Below are 17,144 nucleotides of genomic sequence, written 5' to 3' on the forward strand. Positions count from 1 at the left end.
TTTTTAAGAGGTAATAATCATGCATTTTATAAGAGAATAAAAAGTGAATGGTATGTTTTGTAGTTATAATTCTGTCACAGATCTTCTGTATTGGGGGTGGGTGGGAGTATAAAATATATTCAAAACAGAGAACTCATTTAAGCTGGGCACCGTGGAGCACACCTTTGATCCCAGCACTCGGGAGGCAGAGGCAGGTGGATCTCTCTGAGTCAAGGCCAGCCTGATCTACAGAGTGAATTCCAGGACAGCAGAGCTATATCATGAGACCCTATCTCAAAAAATTGAAATTAAAAAGAGTATAAAATATATTCAATCCATATTTAATGTAATGCTCTACAACTTCCATTCCGAATGCTAACTCTATCTGGTAAGCTGCAGAGTCACTGGATCTGGCTAACTTGGGTGATGTTCTTACTTATTTGCAAGGATTTTGTTTTTTGAGACAGGGTTTCTCTGCATAGCCCTGACTATCCTAGAACTCACTCTATAGACCAGGTTGGCCTCAAACTCTGAGATCTGCCTGTTTCTGCCTCCTGAGTGCTGGGATTAAAGGTGTACCATCATGCCCAACTCCAAGGGTATTGTTTTAATAGTTTTAAAAATGCAGGTGCCACTTCTGGTCTCTACACCCACACATGCGGACATATCCACACAAAATACACCCACATGAACAGAACACACGAACAAGAAGGTGTCAGAACGCCAACTTCTTAGCTAGGACTCTACTATATGTCTAGATGTTCCTTATGGAGACGCCAGATAAAGGTTAAAGGGGACCTCTGAGCTATTTTACAACTTCTAACAATCTTTTAGCTTTAGAAAAATTGAATTTAAGATCCTGTCCCAAAACATTGCAATGTCAAAGGTAATAACCAGCTACAAACCAGTCTGGCTTAGGAGTGGAATGTCATCAGCCGCAATGACTGGACAAGTTTCCACAGGCTGTGGGGTCGCTTCCAAACCGTGATCAATCAGCTCTGAGATCTGCAGCTGCGATTAGGAAAGAGCGTCATGTTGACAGGTGTCTAATTTGGTTACTCCGATTGTAAATCTTCAGTTATCTCAGACCATCTCATTAAAATCACCTACAGGCCACACATTCTTACAATCACTTCCTACATGGCATGGACCTGTGTGGTGTTAATTAGTTTATCAACCTGTAATACACTGCCTTGTTTATGTCTACCTCCTCCACAAACCATGACTGGCGGCACAAAATGAATCTTGAGCCAGGTGTGTTGGTGTAGGTCTATAATCCCAGACCCAGGAAACTGAGAAGAGAATCAGAGTCCCAGGCTACCATGGGCTATATAAGGGTCTGCCTTGAACCTGTCCCACATTTTATTCATTTCATGTTAATCATCTAAAACTAAATCACGGCAGCTTCTTCACAGTCACAGAGTAACTGAACACAGAACAGAGAGGTCAGGTTCTTGAGTGAGGAAGGCTGATGTGAACTGCTGAATGGATCAGATGAAACATGAGAGGCCCTGTTAGAATGTTCTCTGTTGCCATGTGTGGTGGCCACCTTTAATCTAAGTACTCAGGAGGCAGGAGCAGGCGCATCTCTGAGTTCAAGGCCAGCCTGGTTGAAGAGCAAGTTCCAGGACAGCCAGGGCTACACAGAGAGACCCCGTCTGGAAAAACCAGTAAAATAAAATAGAATGTTCTCTGTGTCGAGCACCGAGAATAAAGAGTGTTTCCAGGCAGCCCCTACGGCAGCACTTTGGGAGTCTTCAGCACTGGAGCAAAGCCCACAGTGAGTACTGATTTTACAGTGCTCGGGTAAGTTTACTGACATACATTTCCTTTGCCAGGCAGAGTGGCCTGCACCGGTAAGCCCAGCATTAGGACGCAGAGGTAGATAGATCTCTCTGAGTTTAAGGCTAGCCTGGTCTATAAAGTAAGTTCTAGGATAGCCAGGGCTACCTAGAAAAATCCTTTCTTGGAAAACAAAAACCAACAAAATTTCCTTCACATAAATATTTTAAACAGAGCCGATTAAAGCAGTTAGATGACAGGAGCCGGCACATCCAGACACCAACGGAGCTTCTGAAAACACTCTAGGCTCCTCAAGACCCCAAGGCCACCAAAGACTCCTCAGGGTCAGCCACCTCAACAGGCTCAGAAGCCAGTTTAATCCTCAGAACCTCTGCAAAGCCATCACCAAACCAGCACGTGACATGTGCTATGTCCACAGTAAAGAAGAAAAGGCGGTCCTCACAGAGCTTCCGCCGGTACACAGACCGAGGGTCTGCTGACAGCATAGCCTCAATGGCACACTTGGCTTCCTCTGCGGAATGGAAGTATTTAAACGACGTCTGACTAGCACCTGCAACGAGAAAGCCAGAAGCCTGTAATTACAACCACGCAGGTCAGACTTGAAACAGTGAGCTCAGCATGAAATATGTTCGTTCTGTACGTCACATGAAAGGAGCAGGGTCAGAGACGACCACCACCATGAAGTATTTACTATCATTAGAGTCAATATGCACGCGCCAAAATAAATACACACTGAAGTGTGCACAGGTCTCCAAAACAGGCAAGGCAAGCTGTAGTGTTTGACTGTGCTTGGCCCAGGGAGTGGCACTGTTTAGAGGTGTGGTCCTGGAGTGGGTGTATCACTGTGGGCGTGGGTTTTTAGACCCCCACCCTAGCTGCCTGGAAGTCAGTCTTCTCCTGGCAGCCTTCAGATGAAGATGTAGACCTCTCAGCTCCTCCAGCCCCATGTCTGCCTGGATGCTGCCATGTTCCTTATTTATGATAATGGACTGAACCTCTGAACCAATTAAATGTTGTCTTTATAAGAGTTGCCCTGATCGGGCTGGAGAGATGGCTCAGTGGTTAAGAGCACTGACTGCTCTTCCAGAGGTCCTGAGTTCAAATCCCAGCAACCACATGGTGGCTCACAACCATCTGTAAAGAGATCTGATGCCCTCTTCTGGTGTGTCTGAAGACTGCTACAGTGTACTTATATAAGAGTTGCCCTGATCGTGGTATCCATTCACAGCAATCAAACTGTATCTATTTCCAACTGTAACCTGCTAACACTGCCCTTTTCTCTGCTGTGTCCTATGCCAGGGTCACCTTCTGACAGTGTTTCTGTGTGCTTTTCACAGTGCGCTGACTTCCTATCCCTTGAGCTTTCATCTCTTCAGCCATTAGAAGACCAGCTCCGTGGAGCAGGGCAGGGGTTTTCTGACCCCTTTTCTCCCTGCTCTTTCTCCCTAAGGCCACAGTGCTGGAGAAGCTCAGTGAAGAGCCACACAGTAAACACTGCATGGCCCTCTCACTATGGTCATGCTGGCTGTTTACTGAAAAGTAACCCAAGAACAGCTCTCAACCCCCTGGATATCTGTCATCTCCTTGGAAACCAGCTTCTTGCTAGCATCCGCATTCCCACCTCTTAGCAGCCAGCAGCTTCCTTCATTCTCCATCTGCTATGGACTAGGGAAACCAAACAACACATGCTAAGAACCGTGTGTTAAATGGGCTCCAAAACCGGGTCCTGTAACCTTTCCTTGGCAGGAAGTGCATGTTGGTGGGGGAAGCAGCATTGCTGTGAGATCCTAGGGGGCCCTGATAGGATAAAACTGATACCTCTTTGGCTAGATAGGAAAGTAAGGAAGAAATTGAGTGCATTCAAGTATAGACCAAACACAAGCCACAGTATGAATGCTATTCAAAAAAGAACAGAGAGGCAAGCAGAGCTGGAGACATGGCCCGACGGTTAAGAGCACTTGCTGCTCATACAAAGGACAGTAAGAAACACAAGGAACATGAGCTCATCTCACTCACTCCTAGGAGACCCAGGGTAGCCAAGCTCACCTCCTGAACTGAGCTTCCTCAGATCCATCTCTGCATGAGGAGTAAACCGGACTTGTAAAGTGGCTACAGGAGCCTCCTTCACCCAGCTGGGGACAACACTGCAGGGCACTCTGTCAGCTGTCCTGGCATGGCAGGAAGCATCCCACCGTGTTTCTGCACTGCTCCCCCGCAGGACCAAGGCACCTTCCACTTTCCTTGGTCTATCTGTGCCTTCTTCCAGAAAGCTCTTCAGCTCCTGTGGGCCAAGCTGATCTTCAGGCTCATCCATGGTTTCCTCTCTGCTTGATTCCAGGGCTAAATCCACTGCTCTCTCTCTGTCCTCTGGCAAAGTGTGCTGGATTTCTGAGGTGTCTCTGAACTTCTGGGAGTTTTCATCCGAGGTCCTGTGTTCACGGCATTTCGGTTTCTCCTTGGTGCTGTGGCAAGGCTGTGCTTTCTCACACCCTGAGAGCAGCTGCTGGTCACAACTGTTAGCTGTGGCGTCAGATGGGCCCGCAGCCCTCAGCTTGTGGTGTTTAGTCTGTGGCTCCAAGTTCTGTGGTGAGTCGTAGTCGGCAATGTAGGGCTTTATGTCTAGCACAGGTGTGCCGTGTATCATGTCAATTCCAGACAGGTATACAGCTCCACCTGAAGGGATAAAGATCCTCTTAGGGCTCTACAGTGGATGATGGGAAAGGCAAACGTAGGACAGGATTACCCCAAGTCTCCCTCATGAGCCCCCCAGACTGACTGGAAACCCACATCTCCATCTACCAAACTCCTACTCTTCAAGGCTCTCACAGAACACGACATTTACAAACCTTCCTGGCTTTCTTTCTTCTGGGTCTCACAGAGGCTCACTCAAGTATACACACCTCCACTCAAGCCCTTTCATACAGAATGACAATGGCTGATTGACGCCTCTGTGCCCTGACAGTCAGCAGGCCTCGGAATGAGTTCACTACTCTTTTCATCGCTCCCAGGCACATACCAGTCCCCAGTGGGTCACCAGGACCAATGTGCATTTATTTCTACAGTGGCAAGCAGACTGCAGAAGGCCCAACGTTTCCCAATTTGTTGCTCGTGCCTCGTGTAACCCATCTGAGTTCAACTTATATCTAAGCCACTGAATATGGCAAAAGAGCTCTATGAGTTCCATATAGGACTCCCTGCTGACCAGACTCAGCCCAATGAGCTCTCCCTGCAGACTGGTGAAGGGCACAGGCATGGTGGGGAAGCCCAGGTGGCAAGCAGCCATAAGATGTCCTAGAAATATGCACAGCTTTAGGACCTGAGGGTGTTTGCAGCCAATACCAGCACAAAGCTGAGGCCCTCAATCCTGCATCTATGAGGACATGCACTCTGACACAACCTCCCAGAGGAACAGCAGAGATGAGCCCATTCTGCTCGACCCTAGGAAACAGCGAGGTTCTAAACACATCACCAAGGTGCTCTGTCTGTAAACAGATACGCTTTGAATCATTTTGTTAATACAGACCTAGAAATGTCCATAAGGACCCCAAAAAGTCATCAGGGCACAAGACCCTCCAACTAAGAATTAAGGTCTCCTGCTGTTCCACTTGGATAGCTGCTGTCCACACCCTGCTACTGGTACAGAGCCTCCTATGCTGACTCTTGGAACACTGACTGGATGAGAACCAAACACAGCATGCGCTCACGTTGACTCTGAGTCTACTGAAGAACACCATGATTGCAGGAAGCTCCAGATGGGAGACGTGCTGTGTGCAAGCCTTTGGAAGACGACCCTGACTATGGAAATAATGGGATACACAGGAGAACCCGAGCGTTCTCAGGAAAGTCCTACAGTGCTCAGGGCTCGGGCTATCATGTCCCTCTGCATGGACAGTATTATTATGCTGTTCTCTCGCCAACTGGCCTCCTAACACATGGCTCGTGACCTTTTATGACAGGTACAAGGAGCAGCACTCTTCCACCTCTACACTATTCATTATTGATTACTGTTTGCCCACTCACGCCTCTGACTTCATCTCTCTCAAGAGTAGGCTAAATTCCGTATGAGCAGGAATTCTTATCTGAGTTAATCACCAATGTATCGCTACCATTTACAAGACTGGCACAAAGTCAATGATTAAAAAGAAATGCAGTGTGGTGGTTTGAACTCAAAGGGCTCCAAAGGCTCATAAATTTAAATACTCAGTCCCTAGCTGTTTAGAAAGGATTAGGAGACCTGCCTTGCTGGAGAAGGTGCGTCATTGGCTGTGGGCTTTGAAATCTCGAAGTTGTCTCTCCGCTTCATGTATTTGGATCAAGAAGTAAGCCCTCAGCTACTGCCCCAGCACCAAGCCTGCCCACCATGATAATTATGGACTGTAAATAATCCTCTGAAACTGTAACCCCTGAATAAGCATTTTCTTTTATAAGTTGCCTTGGTCATAGTATCTTATCACAGTAATAAAAAAGGAACCAAAACATGCCGTTTGCATGAGTGATCAGAAAATGTCCTACAGTGCTGTTGTCCATTTCATAAGTCCACCTCAACAAAAGCGGGTGGATACGGCACTAAATTTTCTGGACAACCCACCTAACAACTGAGCACAATTCAACAGAGTGCAGGGCCCAGATAGAACAAAGCCGTCCTGAAGAGCACTGAGAAACTGTCATTTAAGACCCTCAGCTAAAACTCTGTGGAGTCCAAGAGCCAAGTCCATGCTTCTGCCCACTCCAGGGGCAAGCAATCGAGATGCAGCTTGGAATGGCTCTCCACTCTTCCACCCATGCTGTCACCTTCTGCCTCTCTAACAAAAGCAGTGAGCAATTCTCTGAGCTGGGGCAGAACTCAGTTGATAGAGTGCTTTCCTACTATGCACAGAGCCCTGGGTTCAAGCCACAGCCCCCATGTAAAGTAGGCTGTGATGCACTCCTGTAATAACAGCACTCAGGAGGCAAAGGCAGGAGGTCAAGAGTTCAAGACCATCTTCAGCTCTATATGGATTTCAAAGTCAACCTGGATCCATAAGGTCCTGTATCAAAAACAATAAAAAACTAAACAAAATAAAAAAGCCAAATAAACAAACAGAAGCTCTGAAAACATCTGCCTAGGTTATACAGGAACACAGTTGAAACCAATCTGGTCTTCTACTGTGGCACTTCTACAACCTGACACTGCTAAAGCTTGCAGGGTAACTCATCCCAGGAGACACAGCACAGCTGATGGCCTGCCCTGTGACTCAAACATCTCTTCATTCAGCCTGCAAGAGGTTAGGACACCTTTCTTCTGCTTTCCAGAAATGTATAGCAACTGAGCACATACATCACAACTGAAAATAGCCAGAAAGTTTTAATCATCTTGTATTTCCTACATCCCAAGTCTTAAAGAATCTTCTTACTAATCTAATGCTTACAAAACCTATGAGTTCTTAAAAACAGCACTGGCTTTCATAGTGGGCTAATGAAATAAGGTCTGAGCATCTCCCACAAGTCTGTCTTAGTGTTTCCTAAGTGTTCCCAATGCTGACACCCCCAATCCTCACACGGTCCTAAGGGCTGCAGGCTCTCAAAGGTGACACTGACAGTGTTGGCATGAACAGCAGCTAGCGGTTTTCAAGGAGTCAGACAAAGGTGAAGCGGGTGAGTTACCTTCCACCTTCTCCAGCTTGGCCAGTGTCAGTCCTATTGCATTCGGGCGATGGGGGCTCCGTGTGGAGAACACTCCGGTCTTTGCCCCGTTCAGCCTAGGGGGTTGCACTTTTGCCTTGTAATTCAAATGGCCGTTTTTATGAAAGACAAACAAGATCCTATTGAAGATAAACCAAGACACTCGTTTAAGAAGGACAGGCTATTTCTGTACAGTGATTTGGGAAGGGAAGTGATCTCCCACTAATTAACACGAAGAACAGTTCTTACTAAGTTTATCAGTCATAAGAAAATAGGCCCTCCCTCCCTCCCTCCCTCCCTCCCTCTCTCCCTCCCTCTCTCCTTCCTTCCTTGTAGCAAGAGCATCATCTCCATTCTTTGTACCCAGCACAATGACTGGCATGCTGCAGGAACTTAGACTTGTCACATGGCCAAGTGAACACTGCTTCTAAGTGGCTGCTGCTTGCCATGTAATGGACTGGACATTTTCATGCCCATTTTGTACCTGAGCAATCCTAGGAAGTAAAATTTAGCCCTCACTCTGAGGGTAAAGAAACCAAAGTTCAGAAAAGTTCAACTTGATGAGGCCTTTCTAAACAGAATATGAAAGCCAGAAACTATGAAGGGAACTAGTAACAGTTTGGAATTTATTAAACCATCAAATTCAGGTCTAAGAGATGTTTGCTATACACAATGGGTTAGCCAATATTGACAATATGTAAGTCATCCTTACATAAGTCACCAAGGAAAGAACTCAACTCAAAGGACCCAAAGAACCAGAATGTGCAGCTTACACGGGAACCAAAAAACAGCTAGCATGAGCGTCAATAATTAAGATAAACTAAAAACAACACTGTATTTCCCTGGTGGACATGTAAACATGGACAGAAACAGAATTCCTAATGAGAGCAAGTAGTATCCAAATTTCTAAGGCTTTTTGTCTTTTAGGGAGAGTACACTGAACTCTTCAATTCAGCAACTTCTCTAAAAGGTCGGATGATAAGTATTTTACGATTTGTTTCCACTATTCTGCAACTGAAGCAGTTTTACCCTGGTCGTCATACACAATATATAAACCTGTAGGTATGCCACAGACAATGCACAGTTTCAGATCATGCTACAGTCAGCACAGCTGTGATCCCATAAACATACTATATTTGGTGCACAGACCACAGTTTGCTGAGTCTTGTTCTAGAGACCAGCGTAATGACCCACAGGCAGAGTCTAGGAGGTGCTTGGTGTAAGCTAAACAGAAGAGAGCCATAATAATTAGAACAAGCAGTAATTAAAACACGTTCCCTCAGTGAATCACAAGTTCCTAATGGTGTCCAAGGATGCAAACAATCAAATGCACAAACTGAATATGGGAATCTACACATAATCCATAATCATACAGATAAGGGTGGTATAGGTGACAAGCTTCAAAGCTGCCTTCAATTGGTGTACTTTCTCAGGGTCCACGGTACCACTTCTAACTAAGAAAGCAACTTACCAAACATGAGAAAACTGTTCTAGGCCCATCAAGGAATGTTCAGGATTATTAAAGATGCTCTTTCTGATCTTCAAACAGGCTCTGGATTGGCTACAAATGGATGGCTGCCTTGGAGTACCAATCTTGGCTGAGAAACATGATTCCAAGTACCCTATTGGCTCAGTTAAAAGATTCCCTATGGAAGAAAACCGAGTAAGAATCATTACTCAAATGGTCAAAAAAGAAAACCTGTTTTTCTCTCAACTATTAAAAACATGTTTAAATACAAAGTCAGCCTCAAACTTATACACCTCCAGCATCAGCCCCATCCCCTAGCTGCTGGGATCACAACTGTGTAGCAGCATACCATCTCAAGTTTTACTTATAGTTATAAAAATTCATAAATTATATTAATATAATGCATTGATTGTATATTATGAGGTAGAAATTGTAATTTATAATTACTTCTTTTATGTTCTTTGAAGAGACACTCCAGATCTCCATTTTATTTAATTTGCATTAAATCTGTCCTATTATATCTTATTAGTACAACCAGTAAGATCTGGCACTGTCTCTCACAACATGTTTCCTTACTTTTTGCTGATACAAACTCTTATTACTATAGGAATGTAGCACACCTATTTTAAATCGCAGTACTTGGGGTTGGGGATTTAGCTCAGTGGTAGAGCGCTTGCCTAGCAAGCACAAGGCCCTGGGTTCGGTCCCCAGCTCCGAAAAAAAAGAAAAAGAAAAAAAAAATCGCAGTACTTGGGAGACAGAGACAGGCAGATCTCTGAGTTCAACGACAGCCTGGTCTATAGAGTGAGTACGAGACAGCCAAGGTTTCACAGAAAAACCCTGTCTTCAGGGTATGAGTGGAAAGACAAGGACCCTCTATACGGGGGGGGTGGGGGGGGTTAAAAAAATACACACACACACACACACACACACACACACACAATACTTCATTTACTTTGATTGAATTGTATAAAAGCGGACACCACACTGTAAATTATCTATATAAACTAACTGGCTTTCTTTCTCCATCTATATTGTATGTACTTCTGACAACTTTCAAGTTTTCTCCAAGAATATTTACAATTACTGCTGTATAATTTCTGTTTGGGGGGGTTTGTTGTTTTTAAATCTTCATCCATGCTCTTGTGGAAGAGGATCAAAGACAAGAAACTGGGGCCAGATGACAACATCCATCACATGCATCCTATCTCCCTGTCTCCCTAAAGAAAAAAAAAAAAAAAAAAGACCACACAACACACGTGGCCGACACAGCTGCTATGCAGAGACTAAGAGCAGCCCACACCCTGAGTACCAAAAGCGTAATACGTCACTCCCGTTGGCCTTGGAGCGTCACGTGGTGGCCTGGCCACGTGATCCTTACTTTGGCGGCAAGGACAAGAACACACGTCAGGCAGCTCGCGTTCTTCTCGGCAGGGAAGCCGGCAATCTAGCTTAGGGCGCGGCGCGGCCTGTTTCCTAGAAGTTACCTGTCTCCAGGGCCGGCTGAGCGCACCCACATGGGGCCGCTGTAGCACTCGGACCCTGCTTCTCCAAGCCGCGCATGGTTACAGGCCGCTGCGCCCCCCCGCTGATTTCCGCTTCCGCTTCCGTGCTTTGGCGCCTGCGCAGTTGTCGCAAAGTGCGGGGTCTTGGAGAACGACCTCAATGGCGGCCCAGTACCTCGTGGAGGCTGGGTATCCTAACGCTGCGCGGCCCCACCGTTCACCCATCGTGCGGCGACGGCGGTCTCGCGACAGCATGCAGTGTGCCCTCCGAAGGTGGGACGTGTGGCTAAAGATGTACTCGCAAAGATACCCTTGAATTGTGAGCGGCCTCGGTGACCAAAACTAACCATGAATTTAAAGGGAAAGGATGTGAATGGCTCATCTATGATCACATAGCAAAAGCACTGGAGTTTGGGACTTTTTTTTTTTCATTTATTGTGTGCGCGGGAGCATGTCGAAGTCAGATGACAAAATGCCGGAGCCGATTCTCTCCTTTCGCCGCGTGGCTCCCAGGATCAAATTCGGGTTGTGTTAGCCAGTTGCTTTACCCGCTGAGCCGTCTAGCGGCTCAAGAACTGGAGGTTAAATGTTTAAAATTCTCCTTGGGCGTGGGCATACGGGTTATATTTATCACTCTGCTCCACTTTTTTAGTAATAACTATTTGTCGGGAAAGGCCAAGGAAATCAAGAGTGGTAGGTGTTACAAGCAAGCTAGGAGTTAATAAATGGGTACGTTTCTTGTGCTCCAAACCACTGGAACCGAAATGAGAGTAAAGAGCCAGCTCATACATTATAAAAGTAGGCACCAACAAAAATTGTATTTTAATCTCATGCAATATCCAGCTGTCTTTAACCACTTGTAAGATTCTTTCATCCAAACTCTGTACAGGGATTTCAAAATCTTGTTGACTTAGAAGGGGGTGGTGGGGACTCCACCTGACATTACCTGTGATATAAAATATTAAAAATATGTGAGTCCGCTCCCCCCCCCCCCCCTTTCTTGTAGATAACCGTTGTCTAACTAGAGAAACAAAGTTTGAATACCTTTGGGCACCTTTGGGTACAGGCTGTAAAAATGGGTTGGATAAGCTGCAGTCGCCACTAGTCGGCGCTGTTAATAAGACAGTCAAAACTGAAAAGTGAAAGGTGCTAGTCCTCCCGAAGACCTGCCAATCACTTGATAATCTACCAGCAGTGTATAATTGCCAACTGTGCCAACTTCTGAGACTCAAAAAAAAAGTAGACTTGGAGGTACTGGACCTAGGAATCTGTCTTTTAAAATAACCTAAAGGAAGCTGAAGCGATGGCTCAGCAATTCGAAGCAAGAGAATTTTCAAGAGGATCCAGGTTCCATTCTCAGCACCCATGTGGCAACTCCCACCTTGTAGTAACTTCACTTCCCGTGTATCCGATGACCTCTTCTGGCATCCACAGTCACCCACGCACACATTTAAAAGCCCGACCTGGTAGCTCAAACTTAAATCCCAGCACTGGGGAGGCAGAAGCAGGCTGACCTCTGAGTTGGAGGTAAGCCAGAGCCACAAACACAATTTTTAAAAATTCTTCAGTAGCTCAGGCATGCCCAGATCCCTTCCTACCACACAAGGAGGCAGCACAAAGTGGAGCTTAGGTGGATTCTGGGAGATTCTAATCCATTACCTCAAAGCTCTAAACCAACAAGAAAACAGGAATAATTTGATTCACTCTGGTGTCTAGATAGGAATAGTAAGAAAATAATGAATTTATAGGGAATGGTAGAAGGAAACAGGACAAGGGGTGATGGAGATGGCTCAGTGGGTTAGGCACTTGCCACACAAGTAAGGGACTAGACTTTGGGTTCCTGGCACCCACGTAAATGCTGAATGGATGTAGTGGCCTACAGGTAAGGACAGGTAATTCCTGGAACAAGCTGGATAGTTAGACTATCCCAAGTATTGGGCTCTGGGTTCAAGTAAGAGCTCCTGCCTAACTATGTAAGCTGGAGAGCAATTGAGGAAGACAGACATCACCCTCTGGTTTCATAGGCATGTACCTATATGGGCAGCTATGAACCAGCACGCCAGTACCTGAAAGCCCATAAAACAAAATGGCTAGGGGTGTAGCTCAGTGCTTGTCTAGTACGTACAAAGTCCTAGCATTGGATAAAGCCAGGTGTGGAGACATGCTCACAAGGTGAGTTTCAAGTCATCCTGGGACATATAAGACCCCATCTTCAAAAGGACCAACAAGAAAAGATAAACCCGAGTGGTTAAGAGCATTTGTCGCTCTTGCAGAGGACCTGGGTTCAATTCCCAGCACCCACATGGACACACAAAGCTCTCCATAAATGCAGTTCCAAGGGATCTGATGCTGTCTTCTGACTTCTGTGGGCACCAAGCATTGCACGTGCACGCAGGAAGCACTCGTACTCATAAAAATACATTTAAAAATGTAAAACCTTAGACATAAAGCCATAAGGACAAAAATGTCCATGTGTAGATGTCACATAAAGTATAAAACCCTAAGGGAGAGTCCTGAGCGCCTGTATACTTGAAGGCTCCCCTGGTGGCTCGTGCTGCTCTGTGCCACCCCCTGCAGGGGAACAGGCTTGTCTTTTTGATGTAGCCTCAGAGTCTAGCACGGTCTTGCTGAATGAGCTTTTATTTGCCAAAGTTATAAAAAGCCCAAGGAAAATCCAAACTAACAAAATATCAGGGAATGTTTTCAAATATTTTCCCACCCAGCACTGTCTGTCCCTGCCCCTGGTCTCCTGTCCTTTTCAGGTCACTGTGACCATTGTCATCAGATGAATTCCTGAAATATGAGAACTTCAGCTTCGCTGTGGAAAAGCCTTACTCCTCAGTTTCCTGATAAACTATTAGGTCATGTAAGTCTACAAGTCTATCAGGGCTAAAGACACGGCTTCACTGGTTAAGAGTACTTTCTATGGCCCAGTGTGGTGTGTGTGCCTTAGTTGCCTCTCATGATGCAAAAAGGTGGGCAGATCTTTTGAGTTTGAAGCCATCATAATCTACATGGCTGGTCCCCCAGATCAAGAGCCTTGGCTCAAGAAAAGGGGGCAGGGGTTCCTAGTACCCATGTCAGATATCTCACAGCCTCCTGTAAACTCCTGGTCCAGGTGGGTCTCCACACATCAATAATAGATTAGCTGCCGTGTGGTAGATTTTTAGCAGGTAAACCAACTCTTCCATATGGACCTGACATTGACAGTTAGCATGAAGTTCACTTGACCTTGAACTGTACGGCCCTGGGTCTCCTGTACAGATTCTCCCCGTCCCTCCCACTGCATGCGCTATTCATACGGCGCCGACACTGTTTCCTTTGGTTTGGGGGAGTTTATTAATAATACTTTAACATGGATTTTAAGCATGAGGTTTAAGAGAAAGAGCCACAGAAAGGAAACCACTGAAGAGCTAGGGCGTAGGCTGCTCAGAGAGGAGCCTGTTGCACTCGGCACTTTTCTTTTGGAATAATTTTTTTCTGCTGTGTTCCTCCATGTGATCAGATTAACCTAGTGAGCAAAGGCACTGAGCCATTTAGGCGTTTTACAACCCCAGCATAAACCAAGATGCTGTCTTGGTAACACAGCTAAAGCCATAGAAATGACGATGTACATTTTTTTTTACAAGTAACAGTTTAAAAAATAGAAATAAAAAGTCCAGGTTCACACAGAAATAAATGGCATTTATCAATTCAAAAAAAAAACTTGCAAGAATTTTTAGAATAAGAATTGTTCTGATTAACTCAAAGAGACATGTAAAGTTTGAGTAAAATTCTGATGTTGCTACAACCTCACTAATTGACAAAATTCACAAGAAACTATATACTTTCAAAATGCTAAGTGTTCATATTAAATTGCTATCTTTTCCTCAGAATCACTAAATATATGTTTCTTCTCAGAGGGGAAAATCAATTACTCAGCCTTTCCCCGCTCTTACTGTCTTCCCCCATATACAAATACACACTGTCAGGCGCTCACACAGGCGCAAACACACACACACACACACACACACACACACACACACACACGTTATTGTCTATGTGTTAGAGCCTTAAAAATGTTAGTTCTCTCCTTCAGATAAGATCTACAAATGAAAAAACATGAGTTAAAATAGCAATGCAAATTTTAGTGATCGCTGCGGTGTTTCAGTAAAATCACAAGAGACACGTATGCTGTACGGAGTTGGTCTGCAGCTTCATCACCGAGCACTGTTAAAATAGAGCAGAGCTGTGGACATCATTTTCTGGACAGATCTTTTGAGGACCCTGTGGACCCGCTGGAGTTTCTGGGTCTTGATCTGCTTTGTTTCCTTCCTCCAGGTCTGTAAAATCAAACAAAATGCAAATAGATTCCATGCTTGCAGACACGTTTGCATTGGATCAGAGTCTTAACTACTAAAATGCCACATCACGGGAACAATGGGATTCTTTTCATAAAGAGCAGTGGGTGCTCTGTTTTGGACACATGTAATTATATGCGTGTTATGTGTACCCAGAGCATGCGGGACCCTGTGATGCCTGAGAAGGGCATTAAGTCCCCTGGAATTGCGGGCGGTTGTAAGCCGCCACATGAGTGCTGGAAGCCCAACTTGAGTCCTTCTCCAGAACAGTAAGTGTACGCTCTTCACTACCCAGGCCGCGCTCATTCAGCCCCAGGTGCTTTTTGTGTGCTTGTTTGGTTTGGTTTTTGAAACATAGCCCTAGCTGTGTGGAACTCACTATGGCGGCTGACCTAGAATCCACAGAGATCCGCCTGCCTCTGCGTCTGCCTCTTAAGTGCTAGGATTAAAAGTGTGGACCACAACCCCCAGCTCAGGATTTTGTGTTTTAACAGGGGTGGGGGGAGTGCTTAGGAGAAATGACTGTATACTTTAGAGCACTTGCTACTCTTCCAAAGGACTAGAATTTGGTTTTGAGCATGAAAACCAACCAGCACAGCTACATCGTGAGTTCTAGCTCAAAAAAACAAAAAGAACTTTTTTAGTGTAGCTTCTCAGAATAGGTAACTAGAATTTTCAATTTCTTAAATTTTTTTGGAAACGTGCCAATAGAGGGTTGGTAGCCCAAAAATACATTTTACTTAAAAAAGATCCAGTGAAGGGTTGGGGATTTGGCTCAGTGGTAGAGTGCTTGCCTAGCAAGCGCAAGGCCCTGGGTTCAGTCCCCAGCTCTGAAAAAAAGAAAAGAAAAGAAAAGATCCAGTGATATTCGTAGTTCCCATTGAAATAACTGGCTACTGTCAAAGACAGCTTTAAATCACAAACTCTGAGGGAGCTGCTGTTGTACAAATCCCCTACCTTGAGAGAAAGCACCAGCGTCCTCGATATCCTGTGCATCAGGGTCCTGCCTCTGGGCCCCACCTACTTCCTGGGCTCCTTCTGGAAGGCTGTGTTTAGGCCCATCCCTGTTCTTACAGGTCTTGATAGAGAGGTCTTCAGGCCCTGACATTTCATGACGGCTTCCAGGTGAATATTCTTCAGGCCCAGGTGATTCTTGGATGGTTTTATGAGAGGAGACTATAGGCACAGTGAATTCTTTGTAAGTCTTGTGAGAAAGGAATTTAGGTTCAACTGCTTCTTGGTGTGTTTTTGTAGAAATGTCTTCAGATACAATGCATTCTCCGGCTTCAGAAAAGCAGCCTTCAGCCACAGCCGTTCCCAGATCTGGGTGGGAAGTATTTTTTCCTGGTGTGACTGACATGGGGGTTACATCTGACTGGGGGAGTGTTTTGGGGGAGCATCCTTCTGGGCCAGCAGCATCTCCAGGTGTTATACAGGGAAGGGCTTTGGGAACAGTCATCTCTTGATGTGTTTTAGAAGAGAGGACGTCAGGTCTGGCCACATCTTGGCATATTTTCAAAGTATGTTCTTGAAGCACAGTTGGTTCCTGGCACATTTTAAGAGAGAGCGCCTCAGGTCCAGCCATATCCTGGGGTACTTTGGAAGAATGGTTTTGGGACACAGTTGTTTCTTGGCACATATCAGGAGCTAACGCCTCAGGTCCGGTCATATCTTGGGGTATTTTGGAAGAATGGTATTGTGGCACAGGTGTTTCCCGGCACATTTTAGGCGAAAGTGCCTCATATTCAGCCATATCTTCGTGTGCTTTGGGAGAATAGGTTTGGGGCACAGCTGTCTCCTGGCACATTTTAGGTGAGCGTGCCTCAGGTTCAGCCATATCTTGGCACATCTTAGGAGAATATTGAAGTACTCCTATTTCTTGGCACGTGGTAGGAGAGAGAGCTTCAGCTTTGTCCCTTCGTTGGTGTGTTTGAGAATGGTTCTGTATAGTTATTTCTTGGCACTGCAAGCTTTCTTGGGGTACTTCAGAACAGTGTTCTGTAGGCACAGCTTTTGTGGGGGATGCTCTCAAGGGAAGGGCTTGAGTTGCAGTGTTTCCAGAGTACTCAGTTTCTTCCTCAGCAGGTACCAATACCTCCTGTACCCTTTCGTTTTCTGTTTGTGACCAAGACTCTGCCTTTTGTTCCACATTCCCTTGTCTCTTTCGGCCTCTTCGATTACCTTTTCCTGTTCTCTGATACTTGCGTTTTTTCTGTTCTCTGCAGAGAGACCAGAATTAATGACAACAGAGCTACAGGATTCAAATGAATGCTTCCAATACCCACCCCTGTCCTGTGCCCTTTTTACACGACCTTAAACAAGCACTTACTCTCCCCAGATGTCAATTTCCATGTTTGCAAAATGAATAATCCATGTTAGGAAAGTGTT

At 45.5% G+C, this 17,144-nt stretch overlaps 2 protein-coding genes and 1 long non-coding RNA gene across 7 annotated transcripts in view; 1 reads left to right on the forward strand and 2 right to left on the reverse strand.

The window, feature by feature from the left end:
* Trmo (tRNA methyltransferase O) lies at positions 1 to 10,531 on the reverse strand. Of its 3 annotated transcripts, none has more exons than XM_039109455.2 (5): positions 10,293 to 10,449; positions 8,915 to 9,089; positions 7,426 to 7,583; positions 3,829 to 4,455; positions 1 to 2,332 (listed from the first exon to the last, which is right to left on the reverse strand). In XM_039109455.2, the coding sequence occupies exons 2-5, from the start codon at positions 8,941 to 8,943 to the stop codon at positions 2,073 to 2,075; spliced, it is 1,074 nt and encodes a 357-aa protein (XP_038965383.1). In that variant the 5' UTR covers positions 8,944 to 9,089; positions 10,293 to 10,449; the 3' UTR covers positions 1 to 2,072. The 3 variants fall into 3 exon arrangements, with proteins under 3 accessions (XP_038965383.1, XP_038965382.1, NP_001020823.1); XM_039109454.2 differs by lacking the exon at positions 10,293 to 10,449 and adding an exon at positions 9,993 to 10,223; NM_001025652.1 differs by having other exon boundaries at positions 1,969 to 2,332; positions 10,399 to 10,531.
* LOC120102868 (uncharacterized) overlaps positions 10,434 to 17,144 on the forward strand; it is a 24,290-nt gene continuing 17,579 nt past the window's right edge. Inside the window, exon 1 of the long non-coding RNA XR_010051791.1 lies at positions 10,434 to 10,689. This is a non-coding gene — a long non-coding RNA (uncharacterized LOC120102868). The remainder of the gene's footprint in view (positions 10,690 to 17,144) is intronic.
* The window catches only part of Hemgn (hemogen), a 20,157-nt gene continuing 16,752 nt past the window's right edge, over positions 13,740 to 17,144 (reverse strand). For 2 of the 3 annotated variants that reach the window (NM_001389257.1, NM_133294.2), the window contains 2 exons: positions 15,714 to 16,975; positions 13,740 to 14,738 (listed from right to left, as the gene is read on the reverse strand). In NM_001389257.1, the coding sequence (NP_001376186.1) occupies positions 14,629 to 14,738; positions 15,714 to 16,975 (1,372 nt within the window). In that variant the 3' untranslated portion in view covers positions 13,740 to 14,628. The remainder of the gene's footprint in view (positions 14,739 to 15,713; positions 16,976 to 17,144) is intronic. The other variant, XM_063287059.1, reaches the window with a different exon arrangement.

Source organism: Rattus norvegicus, chromosome 5 (genome assembly GCF_036323735.1).
Source record: "Rattus norvegicus strain BN/NHsdMcwi chromosome 5, GRCr8, whole genome shotgun sequence".
In the NCBI taxonomy this organism is placed as follows: domain Eukaryota; kingdom Metazoa; phylum Chordata; class Mammalia; order Rodentia; family Muridae; genus Rattus; species Rattus norvegicus.

Coding starts and splice junctions, on each gene's coding strand:
- Trmo (XM_039109454.2), bottom strand. CDS start 10,101: ATGTTGTCATCTGGCCCCAGTTTCTTGTCTTTGATCCTCTTCCACAAG. Junction 9,090..9,992: donor GAAATTATACAGCAGTAATT/GTAAATATTCTT, acceptor TTTCTTCCATAG/GGAATCTTTTAACTGAGCCA. Junction 4,456..7,425: donor CAAGCTGGAGAAGGTGGAAG/GTAACTCACCCG, acceptor TTATCCCTTCAG/GTGGAGCTGTATACCTGTCT.